This window comes from Thalassophryne amazonica, chromosome 20 (assembly GCF_902500255.1).
Source record: "Thalassophryne amazonica chromosome 20, fThaAma1.1, whole genome shotgun sequence".
Taxonomy (NCBI): Eukaryota; Metazoa; Chordata; class Actinopteri; order Batrachoidiformes; family Batrachoididae; genus Thalassophryne; species Thalassophryne amazonica.
Genome location: NC_047122.1, coordinates 51,274,781 through 51,294,992, shown reverse-complemented (window position 1 = coordinate 51,294,992; position 20,212 = coordinate 51,274,781). Strand labels below are relative to the sequence as shown.

The 20,212-nt window shown below is 42.2% G+C and overlaps 1 protein-coding gene across 2 annotated transcripts in view; it reads left to right on the top strand.

Annotated features, from left to right (window-relative positions):
- The window catches only part of calcr (calcitonin receptor), a 140,365-nt gene extending 123,815 nt beyond the window's left edge, over positions 1-16,550 (top strand). Inside the window, exons 17-19 of one of the 2 annotated variants that reach the window (XR_004558306.1) lie at positions 4,106-4,292; positions 5,415-5,456; positions 16,154-16,252. Coding sequence is in view for 1 of the 2 variants with exons in the window: in XM_034161519.1 (XP_034017410.1) it covers positions 4,074-4,292; positions 5,415-5,456; positions 16,154-16,375 (483 nt within the window). In the remaining variant the exon portion in view is untranslated. Of the gene's footprint in view, positions 1-4,073; positions 4,293-5,414; positions 5,457-16,153 lie in introns of both variants that reach the window. The other variant, XM_034161519.1, reaches the window with a different exon arrangement.
- The last annotated feature ends 3,662 nt before the right edge of the window (positions 16,551-20,212 follow it).

Genomic DNA, 20,212 nt, shown 5'->3' with positions numbered 1-20,212 from the left:
GGTGCCGATTTTCATCCCAGACGCTTCACACTCGGCTGCAAACCGTCCCAGTGCACGCTGAAGGTCCTGATTTGACAAAGCCAACAGAACCACATCGTCCACAAACAGCAGAGATGAGATTCTGTGGTTCCTAAACCGAACCCCCTCTACACCCTGGCTGTGCCTAGAAATTCTGTCCATAAAGTTAATGAACAGAACAGGTGACAAAGGGCAGCCCTGGCGGAGGCCAACGTGCATTGGAAACAGGTTTGACTTACTACCGGCAATGCGAACCAAGCTCCTGCTGTGGTCGTACAGGGACCGGATAGCCCTTAGCAAAGGACCCTGGACCCCGTACTCCCGGAGCACCCCCCACAGGGTGCCCCGAGGGACATGGTCAAACGCCTTCTCCAGATCCACAAAGCACATGTAGACTGGTTGGGCGAACTCCCATGAACCCTTGAGCACCCGATGGAGGGTGTAGAGCTGGTCCAGTGTGCCGCAACCAGGACGAAAACCACACTGCTCCTCCGGAATCCAAGGTTCGACTATTGGTCGAATTCTCCTCTCCAGTACTCTGGAATAGACCTTACTGGGGAGGCTGAGGAGTGTGAGCCCCCTATAGTTGGAACACACCCTCCAGTCCCCCTTCTTAAACAGAGGGACCAGGGCCACCACCCCGGTCTGCCAATCCAGAGGGACTGTCCACGCGATGTTGCAGAGGCGTGTCAACCAAGACAGTCCCACAACATCCAGAGACTTAAGGTACTCAGGACGGATTTCGTCCACCCCAGGAGCCTTGCCACAGAGGACCCTTCTGACCACCTCGGTGACTTCGGCCTGGGTGATGGATGATTCCGCCTCTGAGTCCCCAGGCCCTGCTTCCTCTTCGGAAGACTTGACGATGGGATTGAGGAGATCCTCGAAGTATTCCTTCCACCGCCCGACAACATTCCCAGTCAGGGTCAACAGCTCCCCACCCGCACTGTAGACAGTGCGGGTGGAGAGCTGCTTCCGCCTCCTGAGGCGTCGGACAGTTTGCCAGAATTTCTTCAAGGCCAATAGTCCTCTTCCATGGCCTCCCTGAACTCCTCCCAGACCTGAGTTTTTGCCTCTGCGACCACATGGGCTGCAGCACGTTTGGCCTGCCGGTGCCTGTCAGCTGCCTCTGGGGTCCCATTTACCAACAAAGACAAGTAGGACTTTTTCTTCAGCTTGATGGCATCCCTTACTTCCAGCTTCCACCACCAGGTTCGGGGATTGCCGCCGCGACAGGCACCAGAGACCTTGCGACCACAGCTATGAGCGGCCGCATCGACAGTGGAGGTGGAGAACATGGTCCACTTGGACTCCATGTCTCCAGCCTCCCCTGGGTTCTGGGAGAAGCTGTCCCAGAGGTGGGAGTTGAAGACCTCGCTGACACAGGGCTCTGCCAGTCATTCCCAGCAGACCCTCACAATACGTTTGGGCCTGCCAGGTCTGACCGGCTTCCTCCCCTCCCAGCAGATCCAACTCACCACCAGATGGTGATCAGTCGACAGCTCAGCCCCTCTCTTCACTCGAGTGTCCAAGACACGTGGCTGAAGATCAGATGATACAACTACAAAGTCAATCATCGACCTCCGGCTCAGGGTGTCCTGGTGCCATGTGCACTTATCGACACGCTTGTGCTAGAACATGGTGTTCGTAATGGACAAACTGTGACTAGCACAGAAGTCCAACAACTGAACACCACTCAGGTTCAGATCAGGGAGGCTGTGCTTCCCGATCACCCCCACCAGGTCTCACTGTAGCCGCCCACGTGGGCATTGAAATCCCCCAGGAGAACAATGGCGTCCCCAGTTGGAGCACTATCTAGTACCCCTACCAGGGGGTCCAAGAAGGTCAGGTACTCTGGACTTCTGGTCGGCCCGTAGGCCAAGACAACAGTGAGAGACCTGTCCCCGACCCGAAGGCGTAAGGACGTGACCCTCTCATTCACCGGTGTGAACTCCAACACATGGCGACTGAGCTGGGGAGCAATAAGCAATGCTACCCCAGCTATCCGCCTTTCCCCGTGGGCAATGCCAGAAAAGTGGAGTGTCCAGCCCCTCTCCAGGAGTTGGGTACCAGAGTCCAAGCTGTGCGTGGAGGTGAGCCCGACTATCTCCAGTCAGTATCTCTCAACCTCCCGCACAAGCTCAGGCTCCTTTCCCCCCCAGCAAGGTGACATTCCACGTCCCAACAGCCAGGGACTGTGAGCGCGGACCGGGCCGCCAGGCCACCCGCCCTCAACCGCCACCCAATCCTCTCTGCACCTGACCCCCATGGCCCCCTCTGCAGGTGGCGAACCCACAGGAGGAAGTGGGTTCCTGTGGGTTCAAGCTAATGATGTTGGAGAATATTGATGCAAACATGCTTGGGTGCAAAAGAAGAAGTCCTTTATTTAGCTAGCTACTCTAGCTAGCTAGCTTTAGCTAGCTAAAGGATGAATTAAAGAAGTCACTGTCATGACTGCAACCACTTCCTTAATTTATCCAAAGTGAAAAAATATCCTGAATCTTGTTTTTTAATAGAGTAAGAGATCTTCTGATCTTATTGTTTATACAGCCATATTGGTTGTGACATCATTCTCTGCCTTTAATGATCCTTCTTGACTAGCATGGGTTGGTGTTTTTGGTGGGGTGTTTTTTTTTACAAATGGGAAATTCTGATGTCTGAATAAAAATTACATGCAGCATTTGGTTCCATTGCCTTTTGTAGTAACTTTATATTCCACACTTTGAACCCACAAGGGAGACTAGTTAAGCAGTAAGGTGCAGCAACGCACCTTACTGCTTAACTAAGGTGCGCACTCCTAATGGCCCCTTCACACATAACACAACATTGGGCGAAAGAAGCAGAAACCAGAAGAAAATCCATGAACAAAAAAACGAAATGGGGAACCACGAAACATTCCACCTACTGTCGGGTGGGACACACAGTCGGACAGGTATGCACAATACAGCGGTGATGGTTTCGTGCACACTCGTGCACGTGCACAAAAACAGCATGAGAAACAGGAACATGTGGCACCACATTTCTCCGCTGCTGTGGAGAAAAAAAATTAAAAATACACATAAAAACACAGCAATTTATATATTTATATTTAATCCCTCTTATCGAGCAAACAATACAAGAATGATCCTTCTGTTCATCTGTAGATGACCCATGGTTATAGACATACAGTCATGAAATGACATGAATGAAGCAGTGCTCTTTAATGTCCACATCTGCTGGCCTGGAGTGTCCAGCCGGCCCCGCGTGTGTGTCCAGTGAGCGGTGCGCCGAAGGACAGACCATGTCATGTGGATCATAGGTCGCGTGGGTGACGTGGCATTCAGATCACCAGCTGAATGTACACACTGTAAAAAATTGCATGTTGATTCTGGTGCAATATTTATGCCAGATGCCCTTCCTGACGCAACTCCACATTCCATGAAGAAGTGTGGCAGGGGTGGGGTTTGAACTGGGAACCTTCTGCACTGAAACCAAGCGCACAATTTTCACAAACAGCTCAAACGTGGTCAGCTTCTCTCTACTATCGTGCCAGGAGCGTGAATAGCCCCGCTTTTTCTAAGTGTCCATCGAGCAGTGTTGGATATTCGTGTGTGGCATCTGGAATTTGGCCGACACCTGCTGAAAGGGGGTCGAATGGGCACTCGCTATCTTTTTCGGCCGTTGGTGTGCGTGAATGGTTGTACTGCTAACTGTACAAGGCGTTTGAGATGGCTTTTTCACGAGTGTCATTTGACTCCTCCTTCATGCACCATTCTGCCTCAATCGTGTTATGTGTGAAGGGACCATAAATCTGATGTATAAGAATGCTTTTGTAATGCACTGATTTGTTGTTTGAAAGTAAATTGCAGCACTCTCAATCTATGAATCTGTCCAACTAATTACTTAAACTTATTTTATTTTAAATATGAAAGAGTCCAGTGCACAAACTACATTAAAAAATACCAAATTTAACAGGGTCAAAAATGTGAGGATTCATTAAGCATATATTATTCCTGAAAGCTGAGCCAAAACTGCCACTTTGGATCAAAGCTCTCCCGATATGTCGCTTCCTTCAGGTGAATCTCTTCTTCCTACTAAATATTGTAAGAGTGCTGGTGACCAAGCTGAGGGACACACACCGGGCCGAGTCCAACATGTACATGAAGGCGGTTCGAGCCACCCTGATCCTGGTGCCTCTGCTGGGAATTCAGTTTGTCATTTTCCCCTGGAGGCCTGAGAACCGGCTGGCTGGAGAAGTCTATGACTACATCATGCACATACTCATGCACTACCAGGTAGGCACTAAATGAATCAGAGTCTCTATTTAGGGAACAGGTCTCAGATTAAAAGTAACTTAATGATAGAACACAGTGGGCAGAAAGGTGTCACTTCCTTCCTGTCTGTGGGTTGTAATGTGTAGGCATTTTGCAGTTCAGGCAAAATGTCCATAATTATTCAATGACAGCGAGGAGATAAGAAAAATCTATACTAGGTAATACTTGGTATTACTTGGTATTACCTAGTACTTGGTATTACCTAGTATAGACCTAGTACCTTGCTTTCACATAGACATGAAAGCAAAAAGGGTTATACGCCAATCAACCTTGACCTTCACCCAAATTATTGACCCCTGACTGACCTTGCCAGGAGAATTCTGGATTTGACCTTAGTGTGTGCTAGATTTGGTCCAAATAAAGTTGAAAATCAAATTCCTTCACACTGACCTTTGTCAAAAGGACTTTTTTTTAAGGGAAATGTCATGGTCACCTTCCAGTGACATACAAAGTTAAGATCTGGGAGCAGTATGTCAACAAAGAGACAACCAGCCATGACCGTTGCCCCAATGATTGACCTTTGGCAAATATGACCTTGCTGGCAAATTCCGGAACCAACTTCCAAGTGGGCCAAGTTTGGTGCAAATCAGAGAGAAAAACAAAATTTTTGACCTCTAACCCAACAACTTTGACCCTAATGATTGTATTTTGGTCAATTTGATCTCGCATGGATAATTCCTGAACTCAACTCCACACGTGTGCCATGTTTGGTGGAAACTGGAGTGAAAAATGAAACTTTTACCACTGACAGATACCACTGACAGAGGTTTTCCAAAACTATTTTAATGGAAATTCTGAGGTTGACTTTCAACAAGATGCCCAATTTGGTGGAAATCGGAATGAGGACTTCAGAGGACTAAGCAAATGGACAAAGGCTAATGTTTCTCCAGTTACAGTACAACACAAGCATTTACTAGCCAGTCTTGCGAAACCTCCATGCAGATAATATGTTAACTTACCAGATTCCTTTTGCACACCAGATGCTGAAATATAATGCTTCTAAAAATCTCACTGTACAGTGCACAACCCCATCAATTGTTTCTAGTAATGCTGATTACAACCATTGTCTTCCTTTTTTCAAAGGGTTTGCTTGTAGCTACAATATTCTGCTTCTTCAATGGAGAGGTAAGCACAACCTTTTACACATTACAAGTGTTTATGAATGTGCTTGATGCATTATTTAATGCCTCCAAAGTAAAGTCCAGTCACGCATAACAAGAATGTGCAGGAACCAGGCCGAAACATCAAATTTACCATCACTGGACGCAGTTAGAAGGGAAAGAGACGTGGTCAGCAGTGTCAGAATGCATCCAGATGACCTCGTCCACACCTGCACGATGGCATCCAAAGTGCATGTGGACAACAGTTTAAACGACACAGACAGCTGTCAGACGGCCATAAAAGGCGCTGAAGACTGCCCGATGTCCAAATGTCTGGATGGCAAACATGGGACCGGAGTGGGAGGAAGCGCTGTGTTCCTGACACGCATGTGCATGCGAGTGTGTAGTGTGCGTGTGCACACCACTGAACACCTTTGCAGTGGGTCAAGCAGTCTCACCATGCGTCAGACGCAGCCTTTCCAGGAAACTTTAATTTCTTTTTTATTTTTTGCGCACTTCAGGAGCACAATGCAACTCTGTACACCGTGATGTCGGTTGGATTATCACATGGGATTTAATTTTTTCAGCCCGGGTGAGGCTTTTCACCACAGGCTGTAGTTGGGTTCTTGTGTGCTCTGCGCTGTGAAAGGACCATGGTTCTATGCTGGAGGTGAGTTTCATGTTTAATAACATTGTCATGGCCTGGGATACAGTTCCACATCCAGCCCAGTCTCACGTTTTTTTTTTCGTGCTCCCGTCACGAAATGAGTCAAATTTTCATGACAGGGTTTCTTTTTTTAACTCACTATTACTAACCCTACTCCTACCCCCAACCCTAACCTTAACCGTAACCTAATCCTACTCCTTCCCCCCACTCTAACCATAATCACCCCGACCCCCTCAAACCGCTTCACTTTTAATTTCATGCAGCCATCACGGAATGAATGAGAATGAATTTGTGCTGCTGTGACAAAAATGAGGCAATTTTTGTCATAATATCACGAACCAGTAGATTAATGTATATTTCGTGCTGCTGAACCACGACTTGCCGTGAGACCAGGTTGCCATGTCGCACCTCCTTCAGAGTTTAGATGGTGATCACATAATAATATGCCTATTACAGCAGTGAGATCCGTTCAGCTCCATGCCTGACATGCGCTATGACGCATTACTGCGCATGAGACCACAGAGAGGCACAGCGGCACACGGTACTTTTGGTTTGATTGCGCGCTGTTCACATTCACTGTATATGATGAATGTGTGCCACATACATGTTATTACATATCAACATTTCCTTTGCTGTCCCTGGCCAGGGTCCAGTGGGGGTGGACATCCCACAACATGCCGGCAGGCTTTGCTGTTCGATTGATCTCAGAGATCAATCAACCGCAATCAGATTGTTTCAGATGCTGTTTTGATGTAGACTGCGACCACATTATGCAAAAACTGCATATAGACCACCGTCAGATGTGCGTTCCATCTCGATGGCACCAAGAGTGTTTTGAACATGTGCAAAACGCTCGGTACAGCCGAGCGAATGGGACCAAATATGTAGATGCTCTTCGGACTGCAAGTCACTATTTCCCGATTGTGGCTGGATATATTATTCTGACGCAATTTGGCCTCAATCGGTGTATGTGTGATGGGAGTATAACCTTGTTCACTTTTGGTATAGTATAACTGTTGAAGGACAAGTTCACTCTTTGTTTTTACAACTTCAGTCATATTCAAATATTATTTTCAAAGAAGCCTTTCGTTTGAGTGCTTTGACATTCGCTTTGTATGAGAGAAATCCCTTTTGCTATAAATTGCTGAAAAGGAAATACCCAGGACGTTTGTCAGAGATGAATTAACAAGGCAGTGAGTGCATATTGTTCAAATCACAGCTGCGCTAAATCAACACTATCACAGTGTAATTCCATTAGGGTTGAGCAACTTGATTGAAAGGGGATTTCTGGCATTTTTCAACCGATAGATGTTTTGTAGATGTTTGTAGATGTTTTGGGGTTCATTGTTTTACTTCAAGCAAGCACCATCACAGGCTAAACAGCTACATAATATAATTATATGAGACAAGCTAAAAACATTCACGGTATACCGTTTCTGTCGCCACCAAACAGGTCAACATTTTGGCCCATTGCATTTAGAAACGCCATTTCAAGGATTTATTTATGGATACACATATGTTACAATTAAACACTAACATGAAGTTGTACATGACCTTTCTGTTGGTCATATGATCTTTGACCTTGGGCGAGATTGAAATGTCAACCTCGTTTACATTGGCTATTTTAAGGGTTTTGTTAGAGACACACCTCTGGTTACTGTAAATTACTAATCTGAAGTCATACGTCTTTATAGTGATTGCAGGATCACTGACCTTTGGAGACAAGATCAAACTCAAGGCCTTAAATGTTTAAATCAAACAGTTTGGCGCCAGTATGGATTAATGATAAAGTTGTTCAAATTTAGACAGAATTAATCAAACGTCAAGGGCACGTATATACGAGGTCTGTCAATAAAGTATAGGTCCTTTTTATTTTTTTCAAAAACTATATGGATTTCATTCATATGTTTTTACGTCAGACATGCTTGAACCCTCATGCGCATGAGTTTTTCCACGCCTGTCGGTGACGTCATTTGCCTGTGAGCACTCCTTGTGGGAGGAGTCATCCAGCCCCTCGTCGGAATTCCTTTGTCTGAGAAGTTGCTGAGAGACTGGCACTTTGTTTGATCAAAATTTTTTCTAAAACTGTGAGACACATCGAAGTGGACACGGTTCGAAAAATTAAGCTGGTTTTCAGTGAAAATTTTAACGGCTGATGAGAGATTTTGAGGTGATACTGTCGCTTTAAGGACTTCCCACGGTGCGAGACGTCGTGCAGCGCTCTCAGGCGCCGTCGTCAGCCTGTTTCAAGCTGAAAACCTCCACATTTCAGGCTCTATTGATCCAGGACGTCGTGAGAGAACAGAGAAGTTTCAGAAGAAGTCACTTTCAGCATTTTATCCGGATATTCCACTGTTAAAGGAGATTTTTTTAATGAAAGACGTGCGGACGGATTGCAGCGTCGGCTTGCAGCCGCCGCGACGCTCCGCCACAGGAAAAACACCTCTGTTGGAAGCCTTAAGGACAAGTTGGAACATGTCCTGCTGTTAAACAATTTCTCATATACTCACTCCACTGAAAGCCATCAAAAGCCGCCTGGATTTTACAAATGGTTATCAACATGGAGGTGTTTTTCCTGTGCCGCCGCACCGTCTTTCATTAAAAAAAATCTCCTTTAACAGTGGAATATCCGGATAAAATGCTGAAACCGACTTCTTCTGAAACTTCTCTGTTCTCTCACGACATCCTGGATCAATAGAGCCTGAAATGTGGAGGTTTTCAGCTTGAAAACCTCCACATGGCGCCTGAGAGCGCTGCGCGACGTCTCGCACCGTGGGAAGTCCTTAAAGCGACAGTATCACCTCAAAATCTCTCATCAGCCGTTAAAATTTTCACTGAAAACCAGCTTAATTTTTCGAACCGTGTCCACTTCGATGTGTCTCACAGGTTTAGAAAAAATTTTGATCAAACAAAGCGCCAGTCTCTCAGCAACTTCTCAGACAAAGGAATTCCGACGAGGGGCTGGACGACTCCTCCCACAAGGAGTGCTCACAGGTGGATGACGTCACCGACAGGCGTGGAAAAACTCACGCATGCGCACGAGGGTTCAAGCATGTCTGACGTAAAAACATATGAATGAAATCCATATAGTTTTTAAAAAAAATAAAAAGGACCTATACTTTATTGACAGCCCTCGTATTATGGTATCACCGAATCACAAAGAATTTATCAGCATGAAGCTATGTCAAACATGTAAGATACGGGTTTTATACTCTATCTCGGCCCCTTCTAGCTAAAAAAAAAAATTTTTCCCCCAAACAAAGCAATTGTCAAAGGTGAGTACAACACTCAGAGGACGGATTGTGAAAAATGCTTTTCTGACTATGATTGTAAAAAAGTGAAAACATCCATTAAATCTATGATTTTTGACAAACACCAACTTGCAGGTTTACTCACTCTTTGAGCAGCAAACTCTACAATGTTTTAGACATTCTGGATGAGATATCAGAATCCATCCATCCATCCATCCGTTTTCTTCTGCTTTATCCGGAGTCGGGTCGCGGGGGCAGCAGCTCAAGCAAAGCCACCCAGACCTCCCGATCCACACACACCTCCTCCAGCAACTACTTTTATCTTTCAGGTCAAAACTCTGACAACTCTGACACTTGTACCTGATTTCATATTTACAAGTGATCCATGAGTTTCAAATGTAGCCAAGTTGGATTTTTGCCAGCCAAACACATTGGTAAAATCATTTAGGAGAGACTACTCTATTTGTCATGAAGCAAGATCTCAGCATCATTCTGTTTTTCCTCTTCTGAGTTAGTCTAATGCTGCAGTGGCAAAATCTGAAGGGTCACATCAGGTGAAGTGAGAGACAGTTTATAAATGAGTCTGTGGTTTCCAAGCTCAGTTGGAAATTGACTCTTCTTTCAAGTCTCCCGCAAGCTTTTCTCAGTCTGTCTGCAGCTGTCAGACAGTGAGTTCCTCTGACTTCTCTGTACAGTTGAACTACGTTTCCATTAAAGCACAGGCCTGGAATTAATGGTGTTGTGGCAACTTTCTAGGTCTGTAGGGTGACAGAGGCTTTAAAACTCAAGATGTCACAGCAAAGCAACTAAAACACATGCTGTGAAATTGAATTTGGCACTTTTAGCAGGTCAACAGACAACACGGCTTATGCATACTACTACTACTACTACTACAACTATAAAATATGGCGCTCCACAAGCATCCGTCCTTGGACCTCTATACTTTCCCTCTACATGTCACTTCTGCATGCATTTCTTCAAAGTTTCTGTGTTATTACATTTTTTTATCAGATGTCCTAAGAGCTCACCTTAAAGTTAAAAGAGACCGTACATTTCCCGTTTGCCCTGAAAGTCAGAAAGCATCTACCTCTATCCATGACACTGTCTGCTTCACTTGGCATATAAAACATCCTAAGATTCTTTTTATTTGCTTTTATGATTGAATATCGTAGATTTTTGCTTTAAAAAACTTATTGGAACATTTATATATATATTATATATATATATATACGAGGTCTGTTACAAAAGTATCCAACCTTTTTATTTTTTTCAAAAACCTGATGGATTTGAATCATGTGTGCTTGCATGAGCCAACCTTGAACCTTCGTGCGCATGCATGAATTTTTTTTCACGCCTATCGATTGCATCATTTGCTTGTAAGCAGCCTTTGTGTGAAGATGGGTGGAGTCTCTCGTCGTTTTTTTCTTTGCAAGGAAATGGCGGAAGACTGGAGCAGCGCGACTGCATCAAATTTTGCCAGAAACTGGGCGACAGCCAGGTGGAAACCATTCGGATTATTCAGACAGCTTTCGGTGACGATGCTATGAGCGTCACACAGATTAAGGAGCGGTACAACTGGTTTAAAGACTTCCACACAACGGTGGAGAGCGCGCGGCGCTCCGGGCGGCCATCAACATGCTGAAATGACCAGATAATTTCCAAAATGAACGCTGTGGTGATGTGGGACCGTCATGTGACTATCTGAGAAATTGCGGAAGAGGTGGACATCAGCACTTTTTCGGCACATTCCACTGTGACAGAAGATTTTGCCATGAAAAGAGTTGCAGCGAAATTCATGCCGATGGCTTCGGCACGAAGCTGATGGCGGAACAAAAGCGCCACCGTGTTGAAGCCTCACAGGACATGTTGTGGCATGCCCACCTCTTCCACCATTCGGAAGATTCAGACGGCTTTCTGGTGGTAATGGTGGAAGAGGTGGGCATGTCACAACATGTCCTGTGAGACTTCCAACACGAAGGCGCTTTTGCTGCGCCATCAGCTTTGTGCCGAAGCCATCGGAATGAATTTCGCTGCAACTCTTTTCATGGCAGAATCTTCTGTCACTGTGGAATGTGCCGAAAAAGTGCTGATGTCCAACTCTTCCGCAATTTCTCGAATAGTCACACGACGGTCCCACATCACCACAACGTTCACTTTGGAAATGATCCGGTCATTTCAGCATGTTGATGGCCGCCCGGACCGTGGCTCCATAGCATCATCACCGAAAGCTGTCTGAATCCGAATGGTTTCCACTTGGCTGTCGCCCAGTTTTTGGCAAAATTTGACGCAGTCATGCTGCTCCAGTCGTTCTGCCATTTTCCTTGCAAAGAAAAAACGACGAGAGACTCCACCCATCCTCACACAAAGGCTGCTTACAAGCAAATGACGCAATCGACAGGCGTGAAAAAATTCACGCATGCGCACGAAGGTTCAAGGTTGGCTCATGCAAGCACACATGATTCAAATCCATCAGGTTTTTGAAAAAAATTAAAAGGTCGGATACTTTTCTAACAGACCTCGTATATATTTTTTTGTGTATAATTTTACTCAAAGCAGTGTTAAAAATAACTTTTTTCCTCAAGAGTGTACTCAATAAGGTCTTACCATTAGGCTACATCTGTAGTGCCTTCAGATAACTGCTGTTTTCCTACTACATACTTAACTGATTTTATTAAATCTGTGTTTACATCAAGAGCAGGTGTAGTACATGGTGGGAATAACAAGTTGGTGTACCAATACCTAATGGATTTGATTCCCAGTCATACTACCTGTCTGTGTCTTAGACGCTTTTTGCTTTGTCCCAGTCCACCTACTTGTAAATGGTTACTGGCCTTTGCTGGGGAAGTGTCCTGTAGTTGACTGGTGTCCCACCCAGGAGGAGTCATACACTATGTGACAGCAATGAACTTCAGGAACCTTTCTTCTTATTTTCCTACATAAAGAGAAGAAGGCATTTATCTTTGAAAAGTGAAGTTTATAACATCAAGTATGTGCAGTCTAAAAACAAAAGTGTCTTCTAAAGGGATGCAATTCATGCTGCAAATATTAAAATGCAAAGCCCAGTTTTTGGTTGATGAACTGTGACCTAACACACACTACGTAATTGTGGGGATGGAATAACAGGGTTTGTTTACTTCACTTCACTCATAACGACCAGTTCAGTTCCCTTAATTAGGACATTGTTTTTGGGGTGCTGGATAATTTCTCTCTTTTGATTTCCAGGAACAAACTGTGTTAACCTCTCATGTTTCTTCAACGACATCAGTGTGATATTCGATAAATGATATAAATACCTTTCAAGCTGTACCCATGACATCAAGCAAATGGAAGTTCCAGCTGCTGTTTTATCTCATTATTCCAATTAGTGTCAAAATTTAACTCATTAGATCAGTGTGTTAATGTATCCTCAGTAATTGCACTGGTCTAGAATGTTACACAATTAAATAATTCACATTGCACTGTTAGAAGGTTGTGGCAGCTTAAACACAACTCTCTTCACAGTAGGGCGGCAACAAACGATTATTTGGATCATCGATGAATCTGATGGGGTTTCGACACAATTAATCGATTAATCGGATTAGCGGGGAATTTTTTAAAAATGTGCCAGGGAAACAATTTTTCTCTCCTTCCATCACTTTATTTAACCACAGAACATTATTTGAAAACTTCAAATACTTGAAAATCAACAAATTGTCAAATGTCCCCTGGCTGTTGGATTATAAAATAATAAAGAATAAAACAGTTTATAATAAAGAACAAAAATAATTATTTCAAATGGCATTGCTTCATCAGTGCTGAGTTGGCATAAAACAACATTGAAACATATACATGTTATAAAATATATGGAGAAAAAAAAAGGTATTTTTGTTGCTGCAAATGAGCAATTAGCATAACCAGTTAACCATAAAACCTAAATCAAAAACTGTAGCCTGACTCATTATATGTGCAACATTCTCTGTATAACTTAAACTATGTGGTCATTTCACAATGACACATGTGACTCATGTCTCTTTCTCTAAAATTGTATTGTAGCATTATTAGTTATTATTACTATTGTTATTGTAGCTATTATTATTAATATATAAAAAATATTATAATTTGTAATACATTTGACTCTTTTACGACAACAAACGCTGAGCCATTAATTATTATACAGAAAACAAATGCACAAACATGCTGAAATGCTAGCAGCTTAATGCTAACTTTAACACTGAAAACGCCATAGACATGCTAATGCATTAGCATTGGCATTAGCATAAAATACATCTATCAACTGTTTCAGAAGACCATAACAGGTCAGTTTAACATAAAAAGGTAAATATTCCTCACAGACATATGCTCTTTAGGGTTTTAGTGGGGAAAAATTAAGATAAAGCAAAATAAAATAAATGAAACCAATGAAGCAGCAGCTCGAAGCACTCCTTCATTGGTGCAAGATTCAAAGCAAAGCTCAGCTGATTATATGGAAGAAACAAAACAGTTGCGGTAAAACAAAGTTATTTAGCAAGTAATTTATGTCTAAATTAGTTGCCAACTATTTTAATAATCGATTTTAATTGATTAACTCGATTAGTTGTTTCAGCTCTACTTCACAGTAATGCTGACCTCTAGAAGGGGAAAAATTATGTTAACAGTCAAACTTCTGATCATTTCTAAATCATTTTTATCAATAGAACATAAAACTGATGATGTGTGAGGATGATGTGTGCTACATTTTTGTTGCTGTGATAGAGTTTTATACTTTTGTTTGGTTACTAATAAGGCTGCTAATACCTTAGCAGTTAACATTAGCATATGTGGCTATATTGACTGTGATTGATGCTAACTACATTCAGAAAAATTTGCATCAACCATGGCCACATTCCCCATTCATACGTGGTTTTTGACCACAACACCACCATGACTATCAAATCATGGTGGGTCCTGGGGGCAGTCTTGGTGTCTTGGTGAATCTCAGAAACTCAATAAGTCACAATGAGACAAGATACCGGTGTAGAATTTTAATGATTCATCAGTTTATGTGTTCTTTTTAAAGATATCAACATATAGTACCTTAGTTCTTAGTTTTCCATTTGATAGCATATAGACTATGCTTTTTATTTTCCTATAGTATGCTTGCAGAGTTACTTTAGATAGATAACAATACACAATACATCATAGCTTTTGTTTCTATAATAAAATACCATGACCATGACCATGACCAAAACTTCTCCTGTATTAATATTTAGGTTTTAATACCTACTCCTGTATATTATATAGTACCATATGTATTGTATATGTTATTACCCTTAATATTTAAATATAGTTTTATATATATATATGATGTCTTATTCTTCTTATGTCTTATTATTTATTATTATATACTTTTTTCTTGAGCCGCTTGGGTGGGTAGGGAGAGTTCCCATGGGATAAAAAAGCTTTTCAACCTACCATCCCTGGTTCTCAAGACCAGGCACCTGGGTCTACGCTACTCTTTTCTACTCTTCTATTTTACTCTTCCTTTTTAGATATTTAGATATACCTTAGTATACTAGCATAGTTCCACCTTAGAATTGGAATATAATATATAACATATACCTTACTGAATTTTCATGAAACATTTAGAAATCCTTTTTCTTTTGTCTTGCCACCATCTTGAAGGTGGTGGCATCTTGGATGTTCGTTTCAAGTTGGGACTCTGGACCTACTTTTAAACTAAATTGTGATGTTTTGGATGGTCCATTTAATGCCATCTTACTAGAGACTTGATCGAGTATTGATGGTGTAGTGCTAAGCCCTGTTTTCACATATACAATTTATGACCATGACAGTTCCATGACTATCAAATCATGATAGGTCCCGGTCCTTTGTATGTTGATGAGTCTTGGACAATCTTGATAAGGTGTGATGGCACAAGATACCACTATGATCGTGCTAAACAGCTGTCATGAAATGTTTACCCAAATCCCCTTGCTGTTGTCCTGCAGTCTTACTATGTCTTGTTGCTATCTTAAAGCCAATCCTAGATATTCTTGGATATTCATGCAAAGTTATACAGCAAGAGTACACAGCACTGTACCATGACAGAGTCTTGGTTGAGCATTGATGGTGTTTCATTATGGTGGTTCTTGATTCAGTGGTGATGAATCATATTCCATGTCATAATAAGGTGGTAAAGATCTTGTGAGTTGATTTTTATACAATAAGTGGTCAAAATTCACCAAGACAACTTTGATGTGGTGTATTCATGGATAGTCATGGTCAAAAACACTTAACAGTTCCCATCAACCACAGTTAGCATGATTGCATATGCTAACACTTACCTATAACACATTGCCGCAGAAGCTAATGGTTAGCGTTTCCTTTAAGAGAGCGTGTCAGTAGATAAACGTGCCATGTCAACTTAACAATGTCCAGTATAAACAGTAGTAGTGTCCCTAACCAAAAATTCTCTGAAAGTTTTTATCAACAATAGCATTTAGCTATCAGAGATAAAACATGAGTCTATGAGTTTATTAGCGCTGCTTTAGTCTTGACATTTGCTCGAAGAATTAATTAGCAGAATGAATAAACAAAACAGGAAAATGTTATAAATATTAAAAAAAAAAACAGAAAAATACCACCAAATGTCAGGTTTTGCATTTACTAAAAGTGGCCTTATGGAGCGACAGATGAGAGATGGATAAAAACTGCACTGCTGTAGTTCACTTTAAGAGCAACGAAGCAACCAAGGTGGAGTTTTGCCAAATGCAGCCGAGAGGTTTTGTGTGAAACGGCAAAAGAAAAAAAAACAGATTCTTGCCTATTTTCTGTGCATTTGTCCAGGTGCAGGCAGCACTAAAGAGACAGTGGATGCAGTACAAGACCCAGTGGGGTCAGAGACGGAAGGACCACTGCTCCATGCGCTCCACGTCCTACACGGCCACCTCCGTCACAGAGGTGCCTGCCTTCATTTTCCACCACGACTGCAGCAGCGAACACTTAAACGGACGGCACGCCGATGACTCTGAACTGGTGGCACTGAAATCGGGAGATACATACGCCTGAGCCACCGGAGGGGTTCCAATGTACAGCAACGGACGTGTACAGTAAGAAAATAAAAGATTTGTGCCGTAGCTCAACGGTGAAATCTCACAGGCGAGAGCTCAGGATTCTGCGAATAATGAGGTGGATTAGCGTTGAGACGGACGACTTAGATTGCTGCTGTTTGAGAACTCTTGCGTTGAAACCGGAGCTGCTTGTGACACGTGTCACTTCCTAAAGCTGCTAAAATGCGCGACGGAGGTTGGCAAGATAAGTGAGACATTTTTACTTTCGGGTGGTACTGGTGAATGTGACGATCACTATGATGACTATAGAGTTGAAGTGGGTGGTCTCAATTTTATCAAATGTCACAGATATGAAAGGTTAAACTGTGTCGCCTTGTCCGATTGCCAGATGTTATCACAAACATCACAGTTTTGACGTCAAAGTGCTCAGCGCTCTGTATTTGTGTATTTAATGTACATCAGACATGTTTCTTTTAAAAAAGGATTTAAAAAATGTTTTTAAAGTTATTTTATTTTAGTTCTCTCTTGACTTTTTTCTTGTCAAATCCATAAGCATACATGAAGTTGTGTTGTTTCGTTATTTCTGTATTTGTGCCGAAGCAAAAAAATAAATAAATAAATCAGAGGGCTGAGAAATAAAATGGTAAATGTAAAAAAACATAGAAATAAATTAATTTAATTTGAAATTAAAAAGCCACAGCTTGTCACTGGGTATGAGACATTAGTTGTTCTAGAGATTGTCGTATTTTATGAGCAGCGCTTTGTCATTCTTGTGATACGGTTAATCGCCGTCTGTTTTAAAAATTATATTCTGTCCTCTTTGCATATTTATTCTTGACGTTTCCGGCCTGTTGTATGTATAAGCATCAGTTGTAAACAAAAGCCTTATAATTAAAGGAGAAATAATAGGAAGATCATATTCATACAGTGTGTTCACACACATTCATGCACAGACAAGGGACCTGATCAATATTCTGTCCCAAACTCACATACTTTGCTTTATTATGATGTCACTAGTGATTTTATAGGCTATGGCTACAATTTGCATTGTTGCTGTTGTTGTTTTCTTTTACTTTTCTTTCTTTTTTTTTTTACAATGATGACCAGCATAAGTGTGTTTTTTAAGACATCTAAAAATCTACTATTTAGTGGAAATCCAAATCAATTAGGCATGATGTGTGTATCTTTGAACGTTCTTCAAAAGGGCTCATATTGTACAGCTTTTTAGCAAGTTAATACTAAATCAAACGTATTGAGAGAGAACAGCAACGCCATACCCACATCTCAAAGTATCAGGAGAAAAAGTTACATGGGCTTTTGAACAGTCATCTTCAGGAACAATAAAATATTTGAAATAATTTCTATGATGTTAGCTATTTTCCTCTTATGCTATCTCAGCAAAAGGTCCTGGAAGGAGTACACCAACAAACAGACATGACCTTGACTCCATTGACTGGTCTTGAGCAAATTTGATCTCTCCTGAGCAATTCCAGAGCTCACCACCGTGTGAATGCCAAGTTTTGTGAACATTGGCGTTAACATAATAATAATACGCAAAGAAACAAATATTTGCCAATTTGACCTTGAATATTGGCCGATCCCAACCAAAAATGGATCCCATTCACATAAATGTACCTGCCAAGTTTGATCAAAATCAGATTAGGTGTTCTTAAGATATTTTGCTTACATTCATACAAACATAGTTATGTAAAAACCAAGCTGATCACAAGAGTGTATGGCTTTGGTGGCATTGCTAATAACAGAGAATTTAAGCAGCGATAGATTCAACGTCCGCTAGAGTGACTGAAAATAGCTCTCTTGGTGCGTATGTGTTAGCTTCACCACTACGCAACGGCAGAGAAACTTCCCACAGTCACTACTGTGTAAGATAAAAGTACGAGGTCTTTTAGAAAACTATCCTACCTTTTTATTTTTTGAAAAAACTATAAGGATTTGAATGATGTGCGATTACACCAATCATGCTTGAACCCTCGTGCGCATGCGTGAGTTTTTTCACGCGTCGGTGACGTCATTTCCCTGTGGGCAGGCCTTGAGTGAGATGTGGTCCCGCCCTCTCGGCTGAATTCCTTTGTTTCACATGCTGCTCAAGACGGCATGCGTTGCTTTATCAAAATTTTTTCTGGACCTGTGAGGAATATCCGAGTGGACCACTATTCGAGAAATTAAGCTGGTTTTCGGTGAAAAGTTTAACGGCTGATGAGAGATTATGAGGTGTTTCTGTCTCTGTAAGGACTTCCCACGCAGCAGGACGTCGTGCAGCGCTTCCAGGCGCCGTCGTCGGCCTGTTTCGACCTGAAAACATCCTAATTTAAGGCTTAATTCACCCAGGACGTTGTGAGAGAACAGAGAAGATTCAGAAGAGGCCGGCATGAGGACTTTATGCGGACATTCCACTGTTTAAGGACATTTTTTAATGAAAGACGTGCGGGCAAATTCGCCAAGTCGAATCTGTGTGCGCCGCGACAGGAAAAACACCTCCGTGTTGAAAACCATTTGTAAAATTCAGGCGGCTTTTGATGGTTTTCAACAAGTGAGTAACTGAGAAATTGTTTAACAGCTTGGGCATGTTCCAACTTGCCCGTTAAGGTTTCCAACGGAGGTGTTTTTCCTGTCGTGACCCCCCGCGGTCGGGTCCAGCCCGACATGCGACTCTGCCCGCACGTTCTTTCATTATAAAATGTCCGTTAACAATGGAATGTCCGAATAAACTCCTCTTCTCTGACGACTTCCTGGGTCAACAGAGCCTGAAATGTGGAAGTTTTCAACTTGAAACGGCGAGACGCTGCCGCCTCGAAGCGCAGATCGCCGTTAGGCACCGTGGGCCGTCCTTACTGCGACACTACCAGACCAAAATCTCTCATCAGCCGTTAAACTTTTTTACCGAAAACCAGCTGAATTTATCGAATGGTGTCCACTCAGTTGTGCCTTACAGTTTTGAAAAATTTTTGATCAAACAAAGCAGCAGTCTCTGAGCCATTCCTAAACAATGAAAAAATCGACGAGAGGGTGGGCGACTCCTCACTCAAAGACTGCCCACAGGCAAATGACGTAACCGACAGGCGTGAAAAAACTCTCGCATGCCCACGAGGGTTCAAGCATGTCTGATGTAATCACACGTGATTCAAATCCATATGGTTTTTGAAAAAAATAATAAGGTCGGATACTTTTCTAATAGACCTCGTACATGAAATAATTTGGTGATTTAACCAGTTTTTTGTTGTTGTTTTTTTGAAGAGTGTTTGTAAACAAAATCAACTGTTAAATCAGTCATATTAGCTGACATTAACCCGGTCAAAAGCTGTGTTGTTAGCAAGAACTCGATCCGGAATTTCCGTTATCCTATATATATGGATTTGTTCATTTTAAACTAGTGTCAGTAGTTGGCATTATTAAGTCCTGCCATGACATAGATCCATTTCAGGTCACTATAGTGGAGTTTTAAAACGGTAGCCACTTACACTCCTTTATACAGGTCACCAGGTGTCTATAATAATAATAATAATAATAATAATAATAATTAAGGATGTCCCGATCAGGTTTTTTGGCCCTGATCCGATTCCGAGTCATCTGATTTTGAGTATGTGCCGATACCGAGTCCCGATCCGATACTTTAAAAAACTGAATGAACAATGAACAAATGCTAAATATATAATATTTTCATTTTAATCACCTCATTTTATTATTTATCACTTAAACAGTGCACTTATCCTTGAGGTAGCTTGAACAATCAAGTAATAATCTACCAGACTTAAAAAATGTACAAATTTCCATGTTATTTTATTTGTCTAAAAATAAATGTCCAAGGTTCCTTATG